This window comes from Uranotaenia lowii, chromosome 2 (genome assembly GCF_029784155.1).
Source record: "Uranotaenia lowii strain MFRU-FL chromosome 2, ASM2978415v1, whole genome shotgun sequence".
Classification (NCBI taxonomy): Eukaryota; Metazoa; Arthropoda; class Insecta; order Diptera; family Culicidae; genus Uranotaenia; species Uranotaenia lowii.
The window spans coordinates 7,024,806-7,050,691 of NC_073692.1; the positions used below are offsets into that span (position 1 = coordinate 7,024,806).

General features: G+C 35.8%; 1 protein-coding gene across 1 annotated transcript; it reads left to right on the plus strand.

The window, feature by feature from the left end:
• The first annotated feature begins 1,363 nt into the window (after positions 1–1,363).
• LOC129748876 (ETS domain-containing transcription factor ets-5-like) lies at positions 1,364–23,761 on the plus strand. The gene is made up of 5 exons (XM_055743658.1): positions 1,364–1,540; positions 1,605–2,140; positions 16,857–16,904; positions 17,181–17,367; positions 23,101–23,761. The coding sequence occupies exons 2-5, from the start codon at positions 1,945–1,947 to the stop codon at positions 23,585–23,587; spliced, it is 918 nt and encodes a 305-aa protein (XP_055599633.1). The 5' UTR covers positions 1,364–1,540; positions 1,605–1,944; the 3' UTR covers positions 23,588–23,761.
• The last annotated feature ends 2,125 nt before the right edge of the window (positions 23,762–25,886 follow it).

Here is a 25,886-nt window from a genome sequence, read left to right on the forward strand (position 1 = left end):
TGAGAAAGGGGATAACGATTGGCAAATATCATTTTTGCCTCAAGCCTTTCAAGTGCTCTTATGTTAAAGTGAAGCTTTAAAAATTCTTCAAAGTGACGACCCAAGAACTCGCTTCTTCATAATTCCAATGATTATGACGGTAAACCTTTGTTCAACGGGAAAATCACTCGATAAAACTACAGTGATATAACCGCAATTTAACCCCCTCCGATTGGGCGAAAGAGCAAGCACCATCAAGTACGAGTTTTTACAAGGAATTATGCTAATTTAAACAATAAAGTCACCCTTAGCTTAAGCTCTGTCGGGTGACATTTATATCAATTTCTCATCCGACTGTGTGGTTGTCGTCCCGTCCTTGCTTCGGCGAAGACTTTCAAGACATTCTCCGTACCCTTCCATCAACAACAAGCAATAGAAGAAACGAACATAGGAGTTACACACCGTTCCACGTGCCCATCACGATTCAAAACCATGGCGAAGGATTTCACCCCAACCGGGATGTGACACCGCGGGGGTCCCGATTTTCCCGGTTCAGTTTTCCCGTAGTTTGCAGCCAGCTTTACAGTTGGCATTTGACATCGTTTCCGTTGCCTTTTTCTCCCGTTGTATCTACTAAGGTAGCAAGCAGCTCAATCTCGACCCAGGAAGGAAACGTTTAAAAATCGAATAAGGAAGCATTTCCTTTTGCAACTTTTGTTTGGTGAATAGTTGTCAGATAGGAAGTGGGAAAAATGTCCTATTTATTTGTCAAGATTTTAAGAAAGTACGGAATCTAGATTCGAAAAACATTTAGTTCAATACGGGAACCAGGACACGTTGAAAGCTTTTTCAAAGAAATCGATGAATTAGTAAAAGACCTCCTGGTGTTTCTGTCTGCTGGTCTTCCAGAGGTCCAAAAAACCAGACTCGTTGATTTCCCGTTGGATCTTGCTTGAAGATCTTCAACAATTCTACTATTTCACTCGTGTGTTAATTATAAATTACTTCGATATGTTGAATAACAATTATGTATTGTAGGTACCTATACCTAGTAGGCACAGGCTAAGAACAAACTCTTTTTTTGTTAAAGTGGTAATAATGCCAAATGGTAAACAGTGATTTCTTGAATTTTCAGTTCATGATTTAAGGCTTAATTCCAATCAACCAAATTTACGCCATTATTGCGATCACGCCTCCGTCTCGGGTCAAGTTCATCACACGGAAACAAACGCGCGCGCCCTTCCGGAGTCCAAAGCGACAATTTTAAATCCTTATGAATAAATTGCCAATAGAACAAACCGCAGGAGTCTGCAGTTATTGAGTTTTCCACGAAATCCCTCCCGCAGAGGGGACACCCATAAAAGCGGCCACGGAAACCCCGAATGTGGGCACCTTTCGCGCTGCCAATACTTAAGTTGGTATCCTATCTAAATTGGATTGGATCAGTCAAGGAAACCCGACTGTTCCCCAGTCTCCGTCGAGCATCGGCATTGATGGTGTGGTGATAAAAATCACGTGAAAATCTCCGACCTTCGTCCTTTGTTCCGACCGTGGTAAAGTGGTAAAAGTTTTTCTTCCGTTTGCCTTCATCTCATTGACGATTCCATTACCTCACTCCACTTCAGCTCCACCGCTATCCAAGTCAGGTCGGTATTTTCTAGTGGTGGCTGATGCCGGGGATTAAGTAGGGATCATGCGCTTCCGTGGCGCAAACAAAAACAGATTTAGACAGACCGGTGGAAGGGGGCATGCCACGTGTTGGCAACTCGGTTGTCGGAAACCAAAAACTTGGACAGGATACTTTCTTCAGGAATCCGAACAAAAGATTCGCCAACACGGAAATGGTTAGTCAGTTGAGTGCCGACTGTTGACGATATTGGATGCGGGTTTACCGGAATCGTGATCCCAACAACTGACCGCGAGGGAATTCCCGGTTGTGAACTTTTGATCTCTGTTGACGGAAATATGAGCGCGAGTGTTGAATCGATGAGTCTTGGATTAGGCACTGCTGCCATGTGGAGATTTTCCGAGGATCTGAACGTGGCTAGACGATTTGCATCAGTACGAGTCTATCCCGGAAGTCATTATAATCATCATCACCATCATCATCATCACCACCATTCCCATCCTCATCGCGCGCCACTGCCGTTACTGTATGGAGGTACGGAAATCGTTTGAAGGTGTACCATTTTTACTTCAACATTATGCTGAACAATGGGGAATGATATTTGACTTTCAAGTATGATTCATTTTGGTAGGAACATCTTTCAATCGAAAATTGAATGGTCTCTGGAATAGCTGGATTAGCTCACCTATAAAAGTAAACAATTTAACTCGTGATGAAGGTTCAAAATGAATTGATTTAAGAAAATATTATCTTCAATAAGCTGGTATCATTATTTAATAAACATACGTAGAAGTAGAAACTTTACAATCTTTTCTTATTAGAATTTTGCTGTCGTTAGCTGTGGTTCCAGAATTGGGATCAAAATCCGTAAAAAAAAATTAAATCACGGTTATTCCTGCACCACAAAACAAATAATGATATTTCTAGGGAATAGTCAATATACAGTACCGTTCATAACTGTATAGAAATTTTAAGAGGAGAAATCACCGTGAATTTGTTTATTGAAATTAATTTGCGGCTTTATCGGTGAGGATTAAAGAGTTGAAATGAAAGACGGATAGAAGACCAGAAGAAAATTCTAAGGTGGTGAAAAGAGCGAAGAGCATTTGAAATAGAAGCTTGACCACATACTAAATTCTTTGTCCCGCATCAATTAACTGTATTGAAGAAGTAGGTAGTACCCAATAGAGGAGGCACTACATTTTTCGATACAGTTAATTATGGATGGTTCGACCGCCATGTGAGTGCACATGTGCCGAACGGACTTCATTTCAACTCTTTAATCCTCACCGATAAAGCCGCAAATTAATTTCAATTGTATAGAAATTTAAAGCACGTGCATTGCAACTTCGACTTTGAACTTCCATAACTTTTTACTCTGATGATATTTTTCGATCAATTTTTCTGCGTGAGATAGTTCAACTATCACACTATTATAACACAGAATTAGAGCTTTCTAAAATTTTGTGGCCTGAGATACAGTAATACTACGAAAGTAGGACTTTTTGGACTTTTGCCATTCAAACTGGAATATCTCAAAAACTACGCTACGCTTTTTATTGAAAGTTTGCAGGGTGATTGTTGAAACATAAAGTTAGCTTGTCTGAAGTTTTTGAAAAGTTCTATCGATGGGATTAAAAGTTACGCGAGGTACAATATTTCAAGCATGAACCTAAAAATGCGATTTGTATAGAATTTTGGACGAATGTTTCCATAGGAAATTCATATTTTATTTTAAACAACCAGTAAATTTATTTCAATCAAAAACTCAAAACCATATCGTGAGTTTCTGATTTAAAAACACAAATGAATCATTTATTTCATTTTTTCATTTCTTTATTGCTTTTGTCAGACAGTCAAAACGATTTGTTGATGGAAAAGATATCCAAAATTCTATACAAATCGCATTTTTAAGTTCATGTCTGAAATATTGTACCTCGCGTAACTTTTGATCCCATCGATAGAACTTTTCGAAAACTTCAGACATGCTAACTGCATATTTCAACAACCACTCTGCAAAATTTCGATAAAAAGCGTAGCGTAGTTTCTGAGATATTGCACTTTGAATGGCAAAAGTCAAAAAAGTCCAATTTTCATAGAATTACTGTATCTCTGGCTACACAAACTTAAGAAAGCTCTAATTTTGTGACATAATAGTTTGATAGTTGATCTATCTTACGCACAAAATTTGATCAAAAAATATCATCAGTGTAAAAAGTTATGGAAGTTCAAAGTCGATGTTGCAGTGTGCGTGCTTCCAATATCTATACAATTATGAACGGTACTGTATGTTCGCACAAATCTAACGAAAGTTCGATAAAATAAAAACTACCGAACATTCGGTGATAAAATTTACAACAATTGTTTAACTTTTTAAAGTTTTTTAGGTATTTCTTTGGTTTTATTACCCTTAAAATTACTGCCATCTCGGTCATAAATAACATTACCGAGCTGATTAACGTACTGCAAATGTTTACAATTTCGTAACAAAAATTACTTTATTCTTCAATTCAGATCCACTGTGTAAATGTAGGTGTCTCATAGGTTCTAATTGCCGTGATTCGAAATTCCCTATAACTTATAATTTGTAATGACCACCGCGCTTGACTCAGTAATCGTTCTCAGGGATTATAATCTTCCTCATCTACAATGGACCTACGATCAAGATCTTAAAAGTTATCTGCCAACGAACGCTTCACCTGAAGCTGAAATTCTATTAACTGAAACACTATTTTCCGCTGGTTTATATCAGATCTGCAGCATAACGAACAACAATCAGCGTTTCTTAGACCTTCCATTTGTAACCGATCCCGCCAACGTGTCAATTTTCGAATCAATTCCTGTAGATCGTCATCATAAACCGCTTATCTTATGCTTCGAAATTGATCAAGAACTGAGCCCCTTAGAAGAGCCCATCGGAGAACTTGATTTTGATTTCAAGAGGTGTAACTTCGATCTGATTGCGGCTGCGCTCGACTCAACAAACTGGGAATTTCTGGAAGAAGCAATAAGCAATGTGGAGTCCGCCGTTGAATTTTTCTATTTAAAAATTTATTCTATTTTCAAACAAAATGTACCCCTGAAGCGCCAGCAGAGAACAAATCAACGAAGCATGCCTGGTGGAATGCCGATCTTAGAAGATTACGTAAGAAAGGCCCGAAAACTTTTTAATCGGTATCGTTCTGAAAATTGTAGATGTCACCTTAGACTCCTGGAACGTGAATTTAAAAATCTGAACAACGTGCTTTACCGCCAACACATCTTGCGTCTCCAGCCAAACCTCAAAAATGATCCCTAATCATTTTGGAAGCATTTCAATAACAAGAAGCGTAACGCCACCATCCCTGCAGATGTGAACTTTAATGGTGTCACTGCTAATAGTCCAACCGAGTCGGCAAATATGTTTGCAGACTTTTTCCGAAGTGTGTATTGCTCTGCTGATGTATGCCAAGACAACAGCTACCTAGACTCTTTGCCTTCCTATGACATTAATTTGCCCTTACCGTGCTTCTCTGAACAAAGATGTTTACGAAAAGTTGTCCACTGTTGATCCAAATAAAGGTTCAGGTCCTGACTGCATACCGCCATCGATTTTAAAATATTGTGCTGCATCCCTAGCTGGTCCGATTTGCAGTGTTCTAAATCGGTCACTTAATGAACGATCGTTCCCTAGCGCGTGGAAAATCGCTGCTATTTCTCCAATATACAAATCGGGAAATGCGCACAAAGTTGAAAATTACCGTCCCATCTCAATTCTGAATTCTATTTCCAAAGTATACGAAGCTTTGATGCAAGAAAGACTGTACGCCGCCGTTAAACCTTTCATATCCGAATCACAGCATGGCTTTGTGAAGAAGAGGTCGACTGTTAGCAACTTAACGTGCTACGTAAGCTCAATCAGTAATAGCCTGGAAAAAGGTTGTCAAGTGGACTCGATTTATATCGATTTTGCAAAAGCTTTCGAAAGTTGGACCGACTTGGTTTTCCAACTTGGTCACTCGAGTGGATCAAGTCGTATCTCACAAATCGCTGCGCTTTTACGAAAATAAATGGATCACGATCTTGTATATTCGAAACCCCGTCAGGAGTACCCCAAGGATGCCACCTCGGACCGCTACTTTTCATTACATTTGTAAATGATCTATGTGAAAAACTCCACTCCGACAAGCTCCTGTATGCTGACGATTTTTAGGAGGATTCATAGTAGTATAGATTGTATGGCACTGCAAGCTGATATCGCTAGGCTTGAAAGCTGGTGCCGCTTTAACGGGATGCAGGCTAATGCAAAAAAAATGCAAGGTAGTAAATTTTACTCGCTCACGAAACATCGTCAATTTTGACTACCGCCTATGTGAAAGTTATCTGGAAAACGTGAAGTCCATTTTAGATCTCGGAGTGAAGATTGATAACAGGCTCACATTTGCTGAACATATTGCAATTACTTCCGCAAAAGGTTTTTCTGCATTAGGATTTCTGCGTCGAAATACCGAGGATTTTGACGACATCTATCCTTTAAAAGCTGTTTACTGCGCATCAGTACGAAGCATTATGGAATACGCTGCACAGATATGGGCTCCTTTTCAGAGCACACAGAGTTACCGCCTTGAACGAGTTCAACGTAGTTTTATAAAGTATGCTTTACGGCGCCTTCCCTGGACTGAACAAAGATGCGCTCTTGTAAATCTGGCCACGCTTGAAAAACGTCCTACCGAACTTCAGCAAACTTTTATTTTTGACACCCTGACTCATCGTGTGGACCCCTCTTACATACTCCAGCGTGTCAATTTATACGTATCCACGAGGACGCTCCGACAACGCCTCTGGATACCTTACCACCGTACTGCGTATGGTCGAAACCACCCAATCGACAAATGCTGCGAACGTTTCAATGTAGTGTACCATCTGTTTGATTTCAATGTGTGTAAACGTAAATTTAAACTAGATATAAGTAGAATAGCCTACACAGCAAAAAAAGTATTGCGATATTACATCAAATACCTGCACATAACTTGAGTCGCAAATGGTACCTAATTTTACATTGCCTTGATGTACCCGGCTGTTTGGAGCCAAAGAATATGTTTCGTACCGCTGATCCATATGGGCAAAATTTTCTAAAAAGTGAAAAATAATGAAATTATTTTTGAAGCTGTGGGTTTGCTTATATTTTTAATTAATTTTGATAGTACTTAGAAGCCAAACAAATAAAGCTAAAGTCCGTAATGCGTTTCTTAATTTTCGAAATGAAATCAAATTTGATCGTCAACAGAGAAAACATTGACTACTTGATGCGATATCACATAGAAGGTTGTGATATTACACTTCACGACGTATTCGCGTTGTGTACATCATTTAGATGTATTATTGGAACAGAAATCCGTAATAAAACATCGTCTCCAGAAATTACATCGTCCATCGTTACATTTTTTTTTGCGGTGTAGTTTTTAAGAAATTTGTCTGTATGGTAATTCCTCATCCAAAAACCAAGTAATAAATGAAAAAAAATTTGGCGGCGTCTGATTGATTGTTGAAATTTCATGGAAATTCTATTTCAATTTGAAAAATCAAAGCAAAACAAAAAAAATATGCCTTAATACGGCTTAAAAATAATTAAATTTTAGATAAAAAAAATTATCATTAGATACTATCAATGTCATTTTTTTCAATTTAAAGGACAGAAAAATTCTATGAGTTGAATATTGGATATTCCTCAACCTCAACAGCTGAATAGTCGCTTGTTGCGTTACTTTTAATTTTATTTTCTGTCAAGAAAATCCATGAGATTCCACCCATTTAGCTGGTGATTCAGTGCACATCTGAAGACATGAGTAATCTCGTACGGTGGTGTCTGAGTTGGAAATGATTGGTTCAATAGGAAGAGTCAAAGATGTTGCTATAAAGAAAAAAAAGATCAATATGTTGATCTTGAGAACATTCTATTGATCGTTTGGTAAATAGTTTCCTGTCTCATAGGTTTGTTATTTTTTCAGTTTCTGTCAATACAAATTAAAGTAACAAACATACATTACGGTGATTAATCTCTCCATAGCTGTCAATATATATTGTTTGGATTAAACTCGAGTTATCTCGAAGTAATTGATAAGCTAATTCATAAAAGTGTTGAATAATTTTTATTAAATGGAAGGACATACTCCATACATTTGTATTCGAGATAATTTACACTTTCTCACACACAAACGATTGCCTTTTAATTTTATTTCTAATGTAAATAACAAATAATGTTTAAATAGATGAATAATTTTTTAAACGACTTTTAAAATAACATCAGGATTTGAAGCGTTTCACGAGATTTCCATCTAGCACTCGCATATTGTACATTTGAGCTGTAATATTGTATCAAACTGCTCAATCAATATGCATAAGATAATCCATTTTCTATTATGTTTGTCTTTGTGTAAACTTACCATGGGTTATTGTTATATAAATAGCCCATGTACATTGGAAATGGAAATCGCCGAGTTCGGTAATTATTTTACCAAATCCTTAACATGTGGAGTTCGGTAATTTAGTTTATTTTTAAACCTGATACGTAGCTTTCTAATGTGATAATTGTATTGCCGAGCAACCCGTATTTTTGACGAAAACCTGTGATTTTACTGAACCACCTGTTATTTTTGCCGAAATATCAGTAATTTTTATCGAAAAACCTGTAATTATTACTGAGATTCCTGTTTAAATCACAGAAACTTTGGAATATCTAAAAACTTAAAACTGCACCATTATCGAAAGTTTTTACCGAAATTTTTATCAAAAAAAAAATCTTAAAAAAAAGTTTTTGTAGTCAGACTGTTTTAGCGATCTTTTCAACATATTACCGACTAAGAAAAGAGGCTTGGAGAGGCGAATCAATTTATAACAATTCGTATGAATATCAAAGCTTCTCACGTTTTGCCGCGTCTTTTCTGTCGCGAAGAAATACCGAACACGATTTAAGATCGCCCAAATAAAACCGCAAAAGACCACCAACTTGCGCCAAATTATTCCACCTTATGGATGGCCGATCGTTTCTATTTTATACTTTTCTCCCAGTGCTACCCCCCAGCACAAAAACGCGTGCACGGATCATCAGCATCACTAAAACGTTCGCGACCGCTGCTTTACATAATATCACAGCGGCAGAAATTCCGGGAAGCCATGACGTGTCGTACGCCGCGCTGCCCGATTATAGGAATGAATTGGCGTCGGTTCCCAGAATTCAGTTGCTTCAAAGTGGCTGAAGAAGCACCAAAAAAAATTGGCGCCTTAAGATTTGTAAGCTCAAGTGACTTTGCCACCCCGAATTTACCACCCGATCGACAACTCTTGTTAGATGGTAGGAATGGAATCGAGGTTTTTTTTTGGCAGATGTTGTCGCCTCGTCTCCACTTGTTTGATATTATCGCGGGATTAACTTTTCACGACCATTCGTCTACTTAGAGAAACCACAGAGTTTTTAACTTTTTCGTTGCTCTTGGCTAGTATAAAACTTTTATAAAAAGACAGATGAGTAGTGAAATCGTCTAGACACAGTGCCAGGACTGAAATATGTCTGCCTGTCTGATATGGTTATGATGTGTCTGTGTCTACAAATAAAAAGACTTTTTTTTAGGAATTTTTGTACCATTTGCATCTCCTTCTGTTGGTTGGTTGCTGAAAACACAAGCCATAACCGAATGAATACATGTATTTTTTTGTTTCGATTAATGACGTTTTAACATCTTTAGTTCATTCGTGATTAATGACAAAGTGTAGTGGGTACAACTAATTTTGTTCAAGTCAATTTTCTAGAATTTCTATTTGGTTCCACACATTTTGCGCTCACCGAAGGTTTTTAAATAAGCTTGCGTGGTGCGGGAATATTCCAGAAGGTCGATGCGATGCGCGTCTAAATAGAGCCTCGCGTTGCAATGCGAGTCAATTGAAGAATACTCATTTTAAGTATCGCAAAACCTTCCAAGTTCTAAAGTGTAGAGAGAAATAGTGAAATACAGAGAAAAAATACCTTCAAGTTGAAGTGTTGTGTCCTCCTTCAATCTACCGATTCAAAAATATAGTCCACTGCTCTATCAGTGCACAGTGCACAGTGGTCCAGGACGGAAATTTATCGAGACAAAATAAATTACGAAGATTCTAGAAGAGATCAACAAATGGTGTCTTCAGCAAAAATGCTCATTAAACTATGCGCATGGTTAAATATAAAATTAAAAAAAAAATCAATCTATTGTTTATGCTTGATTGCATAAATTAGTGTTTTTGGAAACACTTGTTTATGTAAAAATGTGGTTGAATTTAAGTTTTCAAGCTAAAATTCTAGATTCTTCGTTTTACTCAAAAGTACACGAACTGAACCTAATGTCTTGTTTTTTTTTATAAAAAGGAAAAAGAAGATTACAAAATCTCAACATCAACTTTGTTTTCAACAATTTTTAGAGATTGATTTGATGTAATACTATTATCTGAAATTATTCTCTCAATTCACTTTCCCCTGGAATGTTATTTTCTTACATAATAAAAACAAAATATAACATCGTGTCATGAACAGTATTTGAAACAGTGGCTACAAATGCTCAAAATAATTTTTCTACATAGATATATTTGCCCAAATTAAGCACCTATTTTGAAAAAGTGCCTTACATTACTCAAAGAATGAAATGAGTAACCAAATTTTCAAGTCAAGCAGGTGCCATCTTTTTTTATATGGCCGGAACAAATTTGAAATCTATCTTTTGTCATTAGGAGTTGAAACATCACGAGGAAAGAGAGAGGGATTCAAAATAAAAATTGATTCAATTTTCAATACATTGGAAAAAAAATGAACTAAAGCTGGCTTGCAACAAACTTGTACAATCTACATTGCACAAAATCAAACAATCGAGAAAATTAAGATCAAACATTTGAAAAAAATTTCTAAAGGTGATATTACTCCCATCTTCTACAGTTTGGCTTTCGTTTTTTCAACTGCTTGAATTTTCGAAGAATGTATCAAATGTTTTAACCTTAAACTTAATTATTCCCCACATCAAGATTTTTGGAAAAATCGGAATGACAAAAAAAAAACTTGATATTTGTTCCGGATTATTAAACCTCAAAAATGCTCATAACTTCAGATAATTCAGATCCATTCAATGTAAAATATTGATTTTTGATGATAACACACCATTTTGAACATTTATACACTCTACAATCAATAACTAAGCTCGTAGAATACTTTTTCTGGTCTTAGTACAATCAGTGGTGAGAAGTTTTATTAGATTTTTTCAAATCAAATAATAATCACTCTGTTTGTGCCATTCCAACTCTGTTCTATCAATTTGTATCACTTTGATGTCTTCTACAAAATTTTAGCCAGCAAAATTTCCTATTAAATCACATTTTTGACATAAAATGTTGGATTTGCGCTAAAGGTAAGACGAGCGTTTTCACAGTGATTAGCATGATTTTGTCTTTGAAAAAACCGTTAAAAAGGTTATAAAATCTTCAAAAAAAAATAAAATGTTCTAGACCCCCCGGTGGATTATTTAAAATTTGGGCTCAAATGAAAGGGGAGGGTCCCAGCTTTCGAATGGTGCAAAAATTAGCGATGCTAATTTTCGATAAATAAAATCGTTCCATGAGAGACACCGTGATGCGCTTCAATAATTTTTAATCAAATATTAGTTTATGTCATTTTCGCATGATTTACACATACAAACTTTTTCCAGTGAACAGATAGAGCCAAACTGTCTTCTACAAAGTTGAAGCCAACGGTATTTGAAACGAATTTACCGACGATATCACATACAGAATGTGCTAAATCCCTTATTAAAGCATCGCAATGAACTCAGAAAAAAACAAAACGATGAAAATTCGACTTTTGCACGAGAAATGGGGATGTTCTCTTACAAAGGGTCTTAAAATGTGTGAATTTGTATTGTAAATTTACAAATTTTGGATTTTTTTTCTTCGAGCTCGAGCGTGTTATCAAATACGGTCCACCTACGGCCCCTCCTGGTCAATGGCATAATGGTTGCACTTCGTGATTGGTTCGAAATAATTAACATTGTTCAATGAACCAAAGAAAAAAGTTGCTGAGAATAAGCAACACAATCTCACTGTACAATTTTGAGAATCTCTTATTTTGAAATGAACCAATAATGATGCCGGCCAAGTCCGTGTAGTCGATTAGAGGACGGGAAGTGCAGCACATGAGATGATTTGTTTTGAGGAGGCCTACTGTACGCCATACCTTCACAAGTCTCAAGCTGAGTGTTTGGGGGTAAGGTAAGGTGGCATGGAAATCCTTGGTAAGGGATGTGGATGTGGCAACTTGAAACATAAGCTTCTTATTATAAGTTTTTCCGACTTTAGCGTGAATTTTCGCCCTATGGATAAGGAAAATAAAACTTACTGTGAGTGTGATTAAACTTCAGGAATATTTTCTTACTCATGGTTACTAGTTCTGTAATCTTGATTAACAACTAAATTAACAACAACTTTAAACTTTATAAACCCGAAAGTGCTGCAGTATAGATAAGGCGAAGCTACTATATAATCTGGATTAACAGCTATAAATCCGAAAGTGCAGCAGTACAAATGAGGCGGAGCTACAATATAGTTTTAGGTTACGCCATACAAGCGATGAGAAATTGTAACTAATACAAATCCCGTCAAGCCGCTCAGTAACAAGAAATTCCTCGAGCTGGGTCTCAGAGTCGGCTAACTACTGGGTAATCGGAGGACCTACGCGTACAAACTTTACACAAAATACTATCACAATTATTTCACATAAATTAATACAAAAAATTTAACTTTACAAGGGCAAAACTTTATTATATTAAATGTACTAGTGCAAAAATAAAGAAAGTGAAATTTTTTCCTAGTTAAAAGTAGGTACATATATCGCCTTTCCGAAAACTGGGTAATCAAATGATTAGAATTCTTTTTTAACGGTGTAATAGATGACACTGTTTCAAGTCAATTTTCAACATATTTTTTGATGATAGCATTAGAAATTATAAATTGTTCGAGCTTGTACGTCTGTTCTCTGTGCTTGTAGGCCGTTCAGACAAGAACCACAATTTATATCAAGAACTGTTTTTATTTCAATTAAGATGAAAAACACTATTTTATTTTATTTTATTTTATTTTCCATTGAAATACATTAGCAGTTTTAAAATATTATTTAGGCTTCCCGGGAAACCAAGACTCTTTTCAACGAAATTCGGGCAACCGGGCCGACCGGACTTCTCCCATTTTTTTTCATCGAATATCTGGGCAAGTCCGGATAAAACCGAGCTTGTTTTACAAATCATCTGCTTTATACAGAGTGTATTCGAAAAAATACAGCTCTTTTTTTTTTCCTTAATAGCTTTTTAATGCATGAGGAGAACAAAGTTGGCCTTGCTCGAGTGCGATCGCATATTTTCTCGCGGTCGTATTTTGCTTCGTGATTTTTCTAAATTTTTTTTTCCTTCATGTTTAATGACCAAGTTTCAATAATTTTGACAGTGCGGTAAATTCTTTTATATCGGTCGATTCTTCAAGTGGAGTACAATAAACGGGGCTGGTACTTTGCCGTCCGAACCGATCCAGAACCGTTTTGCTTTCCAAGTCCTGTTGAGTTGCAGCAGGTGGACTCTGAATGACATTTCAAGATAAGTACCTGTTTTTCATTTTAATTTTCTAAGTCTTATAATAACGTTTAATAAAACGAATTTCTTTTTTTTTGCTAAACATGCTTAATTTTGTAGTTTGAAATATTTACATTTTCAAATTTGAAATTATTACTATGAATTTACTATGAATATATTTACTGAAACTAGTGGGAAAAGAAAGAAAAATCGAAAATGAATTTGAAAGTATTGATTATCCAAAACATTACTTTCTGCTCTTCAAACATTAAAGCTCTTAAGATTTCTTAAATGTAAGGCAAAGGAAAGAGAAAAGAATCCAAGAGTTTTCAAAAGACAATAATCATAGAAAAACAATTGGGAAAAATTTGTGTTTATATATAACAATATATTGTAATTTTCTTGAATAACTAGATTCGCTTGCACATTTTTCGACCGGTCAAAAATTTACATAAATTTTTTTCACACCTTGTTCTGTACGTTCTTGAATGATTTGTTTACATATATCAGTAGAAAAGTTTGCAATGTGACAATGTTTGCATAGCGAAATTTCAGTGATCCATACTACACTTTCAAATATCCCAAATCGAAAAGTCCAGACCATCCGGTCCGTACAACTGTTGAAAAAGTCAAAAGCCGGACTAAATAACAAACCAATACTGGATCGCTCCCAGGCCCTGGTTGAACGTCTGAATGTCAACACGATATATTAATTTTTGGAAACAAACCATGTCCATTTTAAAGCTATTCTTCGACCTGTTGCGATAAAGAATCTGTATGGAATTGCTGGATATTTTTAAGCATTTTGATATTGAAAATAAATTGAAGTTTATTCTTTCAGTTTAAATTTATTGTAACAGTTATCTGTAATAAGATAAGGAATCATTGATATTGTTAAAAAGTGGTTGAGATTGGGTTCGAGCCTGTCTCATGTCTTCAACACGTCCCTCAGGCTCTCTACTTTGACTTCGACCTTAGTATTATCACAGCCTTGTTTTAATCCGGAACACTCCCGAGTTGCATACTTCGCTGTCCACTAGGTACGGTTTCAGACCACAGCTCACATAATACTTGATGCTGGAAAAAAGTTCAATTGACAAAGCACTGATTTTAGCCCAATAAAATTTAAACTTACTAGGATATTAAAAGTGGACCCATCTTTGCCAACCTTCCCTCGTTGTTAACCTTTCGTTTCATCTAGAAATAATATTAGGTATTATTAAAGCAATGTTTCACAAAAAAAAATATTTTAATAATACCTACCTTGAAATTCCGAAGGAGTTCCATGGTTCTTTCAATTGTTTTGTTTACAATTTGGAATGGCATGACTGCTGTGATTAGTTAGTTCTCGTATTCAAGAGACATACACATTTGACGGTAAGAGAAAACAACGAAATCGTAGAGCGAAATTGGGGATTGACGAAATTTTTGTGTGCAAACTCTAGCGCAAGAAAAAAATCACAATAATTCATTTTAATTTTAAGTTGCTGTCCGACTTCAACCATTAAAGCTCTTTTGAAAACTCTTTGCTTCAACAGGGATCACGGTTTGGAAAAAGAGCTAGTTTATCAAGGAAGAAATTTGGATGGTATTGATTTGCCTTCAATAATTTTCTCGATCCATTTTTAATGGATGTTTATTAAATGTCTCATCGAAATAGTAGTTTCCTTAGGAAATGTCTAGAAGCATAGGAGGTGTAGGAAAATCATAATCGCACCATTTACCATTGGATCCTGATTTTTACCACAACCCATTCCTTGGATACTTGAATATGGATTCGCAGACGTTTAGACGGTTTCCATTATTGGTGATACAAAACTTTCTCTGGTTCTGATTATTTCAATTTTTTTTTAAGTATGCAGGAGCTAGAGGTTGCTAGTTGAACTTAAAGAGTACTTTTCTAACTATACATCCCATTTCTCCATTGACTACTAGGACGTGGCCGGCGCCGTTATTTATCAAATAAGTCATATAAAAAAGGGAGATGAGAATGGCTGCTAATCCTAAGCGCCATTTTTTTGGACTTTGTGCAAAATTGATGGCCTCGATTAATCACGGAGTAGCAACCATTGGCGACGTGGAACTTGTTTCGCTAAGCTTCGCCAGCGATTATGGAATTCGAAACGTATTGTTTGAAATCAAATTTGAAAAATACGAAGCTTCTCTAGAATCGATTTAAAAAAAAAACCTGTAAATGAAGCATTTCGAGCTCAATGATTTAAGGTGGATATGAGTAGTAAATCAAGCTAAGCTAAGCTAAGCTAAGGTAAATAGCTTTTTAATGCATGAATAAAACTACTTAGTAATGTCATGTTGACATGTACAAAATTTTTATCTGTCAAGTGGTTTTTGAAATAGCGTCATAAAAAACTTCATTGACCAAAAATTTTATAGGCGGGAACGTGAAAAATTCAGGAAAATCCCAGTGGGGTTCCCTGAACAGCTGGAAATCAACTTTTTCACTAAAATTCATATGATAAATCGTTCGAAGAGGCATGAGGATCTCACGGTGAGTTTAAATTTGCCAACTGTCAATTTTTCTGTTTGGTTTTTCTACCTTAAAGAAACAGGTCAGATTTTTTTTGTTGGATCTGGAATCGTTTGGTTTTTGTGCCGAGAAAGGACAATCTGCGTAACTTCGAAATTAGAGAAGTGAGTTTCCAAAGAAAAGCTGCAGGAAATAACGATCATCATCAAAAAAAGACTTTGTTTGCTTAGAAATAAATTGTTAAAATAAAAAGAAACTATTCGGAACCTTAAACTATGATGGTACAATCTAATTTTTTAGAATACAAAAACCAAATATTTTGAATAAAAAGAGGACCGGCGTGAAATTTAGCGAGAGAAAAAACCGATTCAAAATTATAAGTCTCACTGCTGAATTTCAATCAACCTGAGTTCGGGAAAAGTGTGAATTCCAATTGCTAATTTTTATTATATACTTTTTAACTTAATCCTTTGACTTTAAATTCAAATTCTCAAGGTCTAGGCTTAATTTTTAAAATTTTATGACTCATGAATTTAATAAAATCAAAATTTCAAACGGATTAGAAACTAGTTTAGAGTGTTGATTTACTTATTTGCTTTTCCGTTTCCAAATACAATTTCTGTTTTGTGGAGGGGAGCTTCCTAGAAAAAAACTACTAACCAGAAACCTTTTAAGATTCTTTATACTGCATCTGAGTTAAGGAAAATGATTTCAAATTCCGAATGTGAATGCAGAAAAGAAACTGTATTCAGAATGGATTTTCTTAATTGTAATCTACATCCTGAATCCGAAATCAGGACAGGAAAATATTTTCTAAATTTGGTTTTTAATAGTTAAAAAACTATGATGATCATGAACCTTCTTGAGAGCTACACCATGAAATATTTGGCAAAGACGAAAAAATGTTTTGATACAATTTCATGGCATTTTATTGTAAAAATTTGACCCAAACAATTTTAATTCTTATTTAAAGGTTTTAAAAATTTACAAAGTTTATCATAGCGAAGGTCATCAAGTTTTCTAGAGCATGATCCGAGTTACAATTAGCAGCGTGCAAATTAACTGATCAATCAACGTTCGTAAAGATATGAAATTTATGGGAAACATAAAACTAATTGCCAACCATCGTGTTTTTTTTTCTCAAATTTTATTTCAGAACCATACCAACTGTTGAACGCTGCCTCCCATCGGCTGGTTGCTCAAGGTTCGTGAGTATTCGATTGTATAAATCTCCTTCGACACATTTTCGAATCCACGAGAGGGTAGCTCGACCGGTATTTGATACCTTGCCATGAGCAGCTTTAAAAACAAGTCAACCCATTAGCAGTTCTTGGCGAAGCTACCCTTTTGGAAAGTGTGTCTTCACCAACACTAAGAAAATCGAACGTTTTCCCCTAGATGTTTTGACACGCTTCGCCTTTTTCTCGTTCCTCCATTCGAATTTCTTCAACAAAACAACAACAAAACCAACAAATAATAGGTGGGCAGATCCAACTGTGGCAGTTTCTGCTCGAGCTGCTTGCTGATTCGTCAAACGAGCGCTTCATCCACTGGGAGGGAACCAATGGGGAGTTCAAGCTAATCGATCCGGACGAGGTGGCACGGAAGTGGGGCGAGCGGAAGGCCAAACCGAACATGAACTACGACAAACTGAGCCGGGCTCTTAGGTGAGTTTATGGTTTGATCTTTGGGATTGAGATTCTCCAGCAGCCATTACTTGGAACGGGATTGAAAACCATAACCTTTGTATTTTTATTTCAAATTAATGATTTCTTCAATCCTGTTTTCGTTTGGCAAACTGTCTACATTTTTTTTTAAAATTAAATATAGACATTTTGCCAAGTTGACGTAATTTGTGATATTTTGGCATCTTCAGATTTAAAAAACACGAAACACAGAATGCGACTAATATTCAGAGGCAGAGGTAGCTTTTTTCGAACTTTTTATCAATCTGCACTTTTGGAGACCGTTATAGCAACTAAATTCGACTTTGCACTAGATTTTGAGTATGAGAACACAATGCTATTCCAAAAAAAACGAAGTGCATAAGAAAGACCATATTATACCGGTTCTAGTGTATTTCGTGTTTTATAATGTCAATAAATATCATAAATTACGTCAACTTTCCAATTCACTCTTCGTTTTTTTTAACGTGGCTGGAACTGCTTTGGCGGATGATTCATTGAAAAGTACGGTTAATCTTATGAAATTTCAAAAAAAAAATATTTTCGTATGTGCAACATAAAGTCACAGAGAAGCTTCTAACTTCAGCTTTCTTAGGAACTATATTTATGTGGATTTTTTTTTCGAGCACTAATTATCTGACTAATAGGCTTTTTCCGAAGCATATTTTTCGGACATTTTTTAGCCTTTGAATATCTTTAAAATAAATGATTGTGAATAGCTGAACATGAACTGAAACAAGAGAATTTTAGAGGAAAAAGTGTTACCGGAGGTGTAAACAGGTAATATATAAAGTGTCGGTATGTTTAGTGTTAATTCAACCGATTCAGGTTTGACGGTCCCCAAAGAAGGCCAAGTATTAAAGTTGCGCCGATTATCAGCCCGATGTAAGTTAGGGGGAAGTGTTCCTAAATGCGCATATTGGGTAATATGCGCATACAGTTGATTGACGATATGGCTGGAGATTCATCATTTCTAATCAGTGCAGTTTGAGGGTAATACGCTTTTAACACATGGCATGAAAAAATTAAATTGTTATATAAAGTTGAAAAAATTTAAAAATTCAAACAAGATTTGTGTCAGTTTTGTTAAAATATATTGAACTTTAATTATCGTGCATACAGATTCTATGAACAAAAATTTTAATGGTTTTTCTTTCTTATTCATCTGGAAATCGGAAATTCAACAAATTGAAGCTTTTGGCAAAGTTGTAATAGATAAGATATTGGAATAAGAGACAGGTTCTGAATGCCCATATCATGGCAGATTAAATGCCTATATCAAGAAAAATAGATTAGTCAATTAAATTTTTTACTTTTTATCATTTAAACATTAAATCTACGCTCAAATCACGAACTTAAAGCGAAAAAAGAAGAATTTCATACTGACCCGATAAAAATACGATATGAACAAAATATTACCATTAAATATGGCCATATGGCAAACCTAACTACGTTTTATACAAAAGAAATTATGTATAAAATTTCACCAAAATTTCAGCGTTGACGTATGCTTAATATCCGTTTCTACCATTTTCAATTAAATAATATAAAAAAATTGCAAATGTTAATGAATTATAGCTAAAAACATAAATATGCGCATTTAGCCCGCCAGTTTCGGAAATCGGCTATTTTGACTTCTTTTATTATGAAATTATTTTCACAAAAACTGTAAGAGGTTTTAAGTTTTAACAAAAAAATTGCCATAACATATAGAAAACAGATGTCCGCTCATGTGTATATAGTTTTCAGACTCCTATCTATTGGAATATGGGTAGAGTGGTCGAATTTATCGTTTTTTTCAAATCCGGTATTTCGGTATTTGTAATTTATAAAATCGATTTAAAACCGATAAAACCGGTATTATTCAAAGTATATCGAATTCACGAAAAGGTTTCGTCTAATTGCAGAAGTAATGACATTAAATGCTCAGAATTTAGCAACATTTCCGATGGAAAAAGATGGTATTGTGCCTTTTTAATTATCATATTTATCATCTTCTTATTATTATTATAATTTCGCTGTGAGGTTGCGGAAATTCTAGAAGTATTTTCAACGAATTTTTGTCCCATACTCTGTAAAACAGTATTCATATTTAAGAACAGATTTTACAAATTTACTAAAAGTGTATATAGTCTTTCTTGAAAATGATATGAAATTGGATATACAAAACGATTTTTCGTTAAAACAGTGACTTAATAAATATCTATTAAAAACCAGTCAAAATTAAGCAAAAAATATAGTTGTTTGGATCTGATCCATACGCTCTTTGTTGTTATAATACTGTTGCAAATTTATAAAAACTTTGTTACTGCTTTGTCTGGAAAAAGAAAATGCTTCAACAGTGCTAAGAATAAAAGCAACAGAGTTCCATCAATTGCCTTGAAAATATTGATAAAAAAAATTCATACAAACTGTCTAACATGTGTTTAAATGCTGACTCTGTTGAAACGTTTTATGTATGAAAAAAAACTAGGAAGTTTCTAATCAGTTTTCAATATTTTTCGTTTTAAATTTCAAGATTTTGGAAGCCCAGCACCGCTTAGAACGATTTTGATAAACTTGGCCTGTTTATAGATGAAAAATTTTGGCAAATTTTACCAAATTCCAGCTTATCAATGATTTCAAATTTAGTGATAATCGTGAAGCAATCTTAAATTTCTTGTAGCTGTATCTTTTTTACAGTCAGTGTACACTTCTACAGTCTTTAAATGTTGTGGAGCGCTAGTTCGATAGCTGAACTGAAATGTGTAAAGTTTCATGAAAAAAGCTTTAGTTCAAAAGTTACATCGACAAGCTTTAGCAATAATCAAATCTCATATAAACCTTGCAGTAAGGTTTATTGAGCTTAAATTTTGAAGCTGATTGAACAAAATTTGAGTATTTGTACTCATAAATATTTGGTAAAAAAAACATTTAGTCAGTGTCAATTTTAGAACAATGCCAAATAATGATGAAAAGTTTACTGGAAATACCGGTTTTTTACCGTCCCAATAGTCGGTATTCCGATATTGAGAAAATGGACGGTTTTACCGGTTTCGGTAAACCACCCTAAATATGGGAGAAAATGATTGCTTTCCTTAATATGCGCATATAACCCGCCTCTCCCCTACCTCTAGGCGCCAGGAAAAACGAGTGTGGACCTGAAAAAAGTCACCCTTTTTTCAAGTCAATACCTCAATATCTTAAAGATGTATTGGTTGTTTTCATATTTTGTTTAAAATTTTGGTATTTGAATTGTTCAATATTATTGTGGATAAATCAATTATTATGAATACAATAAAAAAATTCACTCACCGAATCTTGATTTTACATTAACGATTTTTCTGGAATTATGAAGCGATCAACTCATTCTCAAGTCACAATCGATGCTAGCTAGTAAAACATGTTAGTCCATTTAAATGTTTCAATAATTCACTAAACTTAAGTTAATAATACGATTAGGAGAGATAAGGGCATAATAGCCACCTTAAGGAAAAAGCTCATTTAACCATAGAAAACAGCTATAATATGTGATTTACATTATTGTTTCGTGTTCAGACACTAAACAAGTCTATTTCCGAACTGACTGATACGTGAAAAAGTAGATAAAAAGGTTTAAAAATGCATTTTAAAAAGTTTTGCCAAAAGCTGAGACTATAAAACTAGAAATTTTGAAATTAAACAGTGGAAAATGGTAGATTAAGTGACTGGTGGTTGTTCCCGGTTTCCCCCCGCACTTTGTTCTGGCATGCTGAATCCTGGTTGGGAGAGTTCGGAAGGAATTTTAAAGTCAGTTGCTCCGGACTAGAGGAAAAGTTTTCTAGTCGAAAACTTCCGAGACTTATTTGGTGAGATCAAACATTTTTCATTATATTAAACGATATTTTCCTAATACACATTGTCATTAGATTAGTGTAGCTATTTTCAAATTATGCTGTAGGTATTTCAAATTATGCTGTAGGTAATCCATATGAAGCGTTTGGTAGGGAACTCAACGCTTTATTCCTCCCCTTGCTCCAGAGTCTTCTGCGGTAATTACCACATGGTTGGCCTGGCCGTAGTTATCTCTGCAATGCATGTTTTATGTAACAGAGATAACGTTGAAAAGAAAAATGAAGGACGCAAGTCTTTTCATTTTCCAGGATGCTTACATGTTTTGGCTATGTTGGTAAAAGAAGAAGAAGAAGAAGAAAAGTTTTGCCAAAAGCTGAAAATCAGTCACTGTAGGGGCATAATGAGAACCCCCCTGGGCCAGTATAAGCAACATTAATCGGGGCACGATGAGCGTTTTCTGCCGGGGAATCTAGCAGCGAATTACATTCGATGAAGTCAACTGAATAATTGAGCTACAGCTTCACCAGTTTACATCCGACGATTCGGCCTATTGGTTAGATGTCGGAGAGGTAATCAGTAGGCTCGAGTTCGATTCCTGTTCGAGTTAATTTTTTTTTTTTCATTTACCATTCATGATCGATCCATTAAACACTAAACGGTGAGGCGTAGATCTATCAAACAAAGCAAAACTAAAATAATGTGTGACTGTTTGTAGAATACAAAAAAATTAACACACACTCATACATTATGTTTTTGGTGCTTTGCATCACCCGTCAAGATGCTATAAGGCATATAATGCAACAATCAACAAAATAATCCATCATGAATAATGGTAAATGAAAAAAAAATCAACACGAACAGGAATCGAACTCGAGTCTTTTGATTACCTATCCGACATCTTACCAATAGGCCAAATGTAAAGTGGTGAAGCTGTAGCTCTATCATTCAGTTGACATTATCGAGTTGAGTTCGCTGATAGATGCTACGGCAAAAAACGCTCATTGTGCTCTGTTCGCCTCGAGTCAACAAATTAAAGTAAAAACGCGTTTTGAAAATTGATTTTTCGTGAAAAATAGAAATTTAAATGATGGCGAAAATTGAGGAACAATGTGTGTATCATGTTGCAGTGCGTACATTATAGATCAAGATTATTCAAAAATCATATAGGCTTATTTCCTGGTGCTTGAAAATTATAATATTTTTGTCACTTGAGAACCTAGATGTTTTTGTTTAAATATTTCTGTAAAAATGATAAAGAGATTTCTTTTTTTTTGTGAAAAATTAATACTATAGGAAGTACGAAACAATTCCTCATGAAAATTTATTCAAGAAAATGCGTACTTTTGTATACTATGTCCCGGGTGCTCGTTATGCCCTTATAGCCTCTACGATCGTAGAATATTGAATTAATTGAACCATGACAAGATAAAATATAAAAAAAAACGCAGATACTTGAACTTATCATGGATTGCATTTTACAAACACAAACAATGTATACATTAACCATGCCAATAAAGTGGATATCAGATGTTAGTATGTTGACTCACATTTCGTCAAATCAGTATCACTCATTCCATTCCACATCTTATTTGTGGATGTCAAAAAGGAATGAAAATACGCCGTTTTTTTATTGTTTCCTTTCGGATGCTTTTTCACGCCCGCAGCTATAAACGCAACCACGTGCTCGCACCGGTCGCTCCCAGAGAGCACAACCGAGAGGTATGCGAAGAATGCGAAAGAAAGGTGAATCATCGTCAAGTTATGCTACATCATGGCAAAAAAAATCGATAACATACCTCCAGCATCCCAAAGATCTCGCACACGGCAGCGGCGTGAGAAACTGGGTGATGTGCCACAATTTAAACTATTCTTTTTCTCTTCTCTTTTCGCTACCTTTCGCAGGTATTACTACGATAAAAACATAATGACCAAAGTCCACGGAAAACGGTACGCGTACAAGTTCGACTTTCATGGATTGATGGCAGCTTGTCAGGCCCAGGCGCAGCTCAACGAACCGGGAACCAGTTGTATGATCTCGCCAACGTACAGCAAATATCCGTCGCACGGTGAATCATACTCCGGAAGCCCATCGACCACACTGTCCGAAAGCAGTCCGCGGAGTTTCGGAACAGCTGCCAGTCCGGAATCGATATCGTCTTCCTCGCCTACCTCTCTGATCCCGAACATTAGTACAAGTAGTGCGTCTGGGAGCAAACAACCAACGATGATGTCGCCCCCCTACTGGCCAAACTATTCGACGTACCCATTCCCGTCCGGGCTGGCACAACCTGGCACAATTGCCTCCAGCCTACCAACAACGGCTTGTTCCCCAGAAACGCCACCAACCACTTCGACGAGTGGCACTTCAACGACAAATTTCAATCAATAGATATTATTAACAATCATTATTGGAGAATCAGTGAGATTCCGATAGAGGTTCCTTCACAGCTTTCTGTACCTAGGAAATATACATACATGTCCTCATAGATGCTAAGATGTAATGCAAACATGTGACAAATTTTTTTTTATTTGTTATAATAATAGGTTTTATTACAATTTTACTTGTTTTAAAAAATATAGAATATACGTAAAGAAGCAACAATAAAAATTGACACTATACAAGATAAGAATAAATCTGACAAGTTCCACAACACAATTCTGAGTTTAACTGATTGTGAATTGCCTCGGCAATTGATTTGATAAAATTATCCATTCAATGGTATAAGAAATTTGAATAATCTTTCAAAAACTAAGCCAAATCAGAGTCAATCATCTATAATCACTTGATAAACCTACCTACATATGTATGCACAATCATTGTATCCAGTTTCAAGATCACTAGAATCGTGCATGAGGGTCAACTCGCTTGGTGCTTCATAAAATGCGCGTTTCTGGGTGACGATTCAACTAATCCTAATCCATATCACCTACTGTTTATTTGTCACTCTCAAACGAGTAGGTAGCCAGTTACTGGGTGTATGTGGATGCGCCTTTATTAGACTCGTTTCAGGCGTGCAATCATCTCGTGTCTAGGTGTCAGATTCAGCGTGTGCTGATCAATCTAGCGGAACACTCGCCGAATGATCCCTTCCTTCAATCCACCGACATCAAGCGCACATGACATTGTAAGCACTTTCCTGCCGAGAGAGCAGCGGTTTGTTTACTGCTAGCCAAACAACCTACCAGCTTTTCTGTTCTGCTGACCACAGTTTGTTATCCATAATAGTTATGGTGTGGTATCGCCCCGCGCAGTCGGAACAAAATGAGCATAGCAAGAACGGTCGGTCGGCGGTAACCGATTATGCAATAAAAATCTCGACAGGAGGGAAACGATACAACGTGCTCTCGGAACGGTTGCTCTATTAGATTATGGCCTGCCCGTTAAGTGTACAAAGTACAAGCGCCGTAAATCAATTAAGGTGATATCGTCATCATCATCATCGTCGTCAGGCCGTTATCACACAGAAAAATAGCATTTTGGGTAGGACGAATTGTCCGGTGCGTACATAAAATTTGTTTGAAATGTAGACCCTTGACAACTTTTTTTTTTACTTCAAACACGTTTTCACCATCAAGAGGCAAGAATAAACCTTGTTAACTACACTATATTAAATTATTGCTAGTCACTGACTAGTAGTCAATCACAGATGAACTAAACAGCAGCAAAGCAAATACGGAACCGATAGCGAATCTTTGCTTCGTTGTTTGAGATGTTCGAACGAAAAAGTCGTCCCCGTTGCGTTCTAACTTCGTAACGAAAACATCAAGATTCATCTATACTGCACTTATAGGTGATGGTACAGAAAGAGGACACCCTGCAATAAATGATCCAAAATGATAATCATGATCATCTTCGGTAGCCAAACATCAGCGTTGAGAACTGATAACTGTTCTCGGAAGTGTGGAAAAAGTGCGAAGCTGGTGCAAATTCTGTTGGTCCGTCCTATGATACCCGTCAGATTCAAAAACGGAGGCAGACTGTACATGTCAGATTCCATCCGCTCTAAGATATCTGAAAACGCTTAGCTGACGCGTGTCGTTGTTTTGGGAGTGCTGCTTTTGAACGAGTTGATTGTGTTCGGTTTCCAAAAAAAATACTTATACAATTAAAATTTCATACAAATTCAAAATTGCGCTGTTCTATCTGGAGTTCCCCAAGGAGTTCATCTGGTACCACTATTGTCCAATATATTAATGGATTAGTAGATACACTATTAGACTACAGTAGAATATCAACAAGTTAAGGCTTTGGTGCCAAGTAAATTCGCATAAAAAGCATTTAGCTTTAACCGTGACAAAAACCAAAACAGCTCTGGAATTTCTTATATTAAGCAATGTCATAGAACTCATCGATATTACTTCTCTCAAATACTACATATTAGGGTGGCAATGAATGTTTGGGAAAATGGTGTATCATCGAATTTCAAAAAACGACCATATAGGTACATTTTGTAGACTGGCCCATACAATTGATCTGGGCAAAATTTCAGCTTAATCGGACTTGATTTAGGAGTACCTCAATATTGCGGTTTTTCACCCTAAAAAACATCCAATGGGGGACCAAAGGAAATCGGGAAATTCGAAATTCTAATTTTAGTGCCAAATGACTAAGAAACATCTTAAAAGTTGAGATTTGGTGTTATGTCAAAAAATGTTTTGCCGATAATCGCAATTTTGGAACTCGACCC

Excerpts from the sequence above, each read along its gene's own strand:
- LOC129748876 (XM_055743658.1), top strand. The coding sequence starts at position 1,945 with ATGAGCGCGAGTGTTGAATCGATGAGTCTTGGATTAGGCACTGCTGCC. Across the intron at positions 2,141-16,856 it reads ACTGCCGTTACTGTATGGAG|AACCATACCAACTGTTGAAC; the intron begins GTACGGAAATCG and ends ATTTTATTTCAG. Across the intron at positions 16,905-17,180 it reads CCATCGGCTGGTTGCTCAAG|GTGGGCAGATCCAACTGTGG; the intron begins GTTCGTGAGTAT and ends AACAAATAATAG.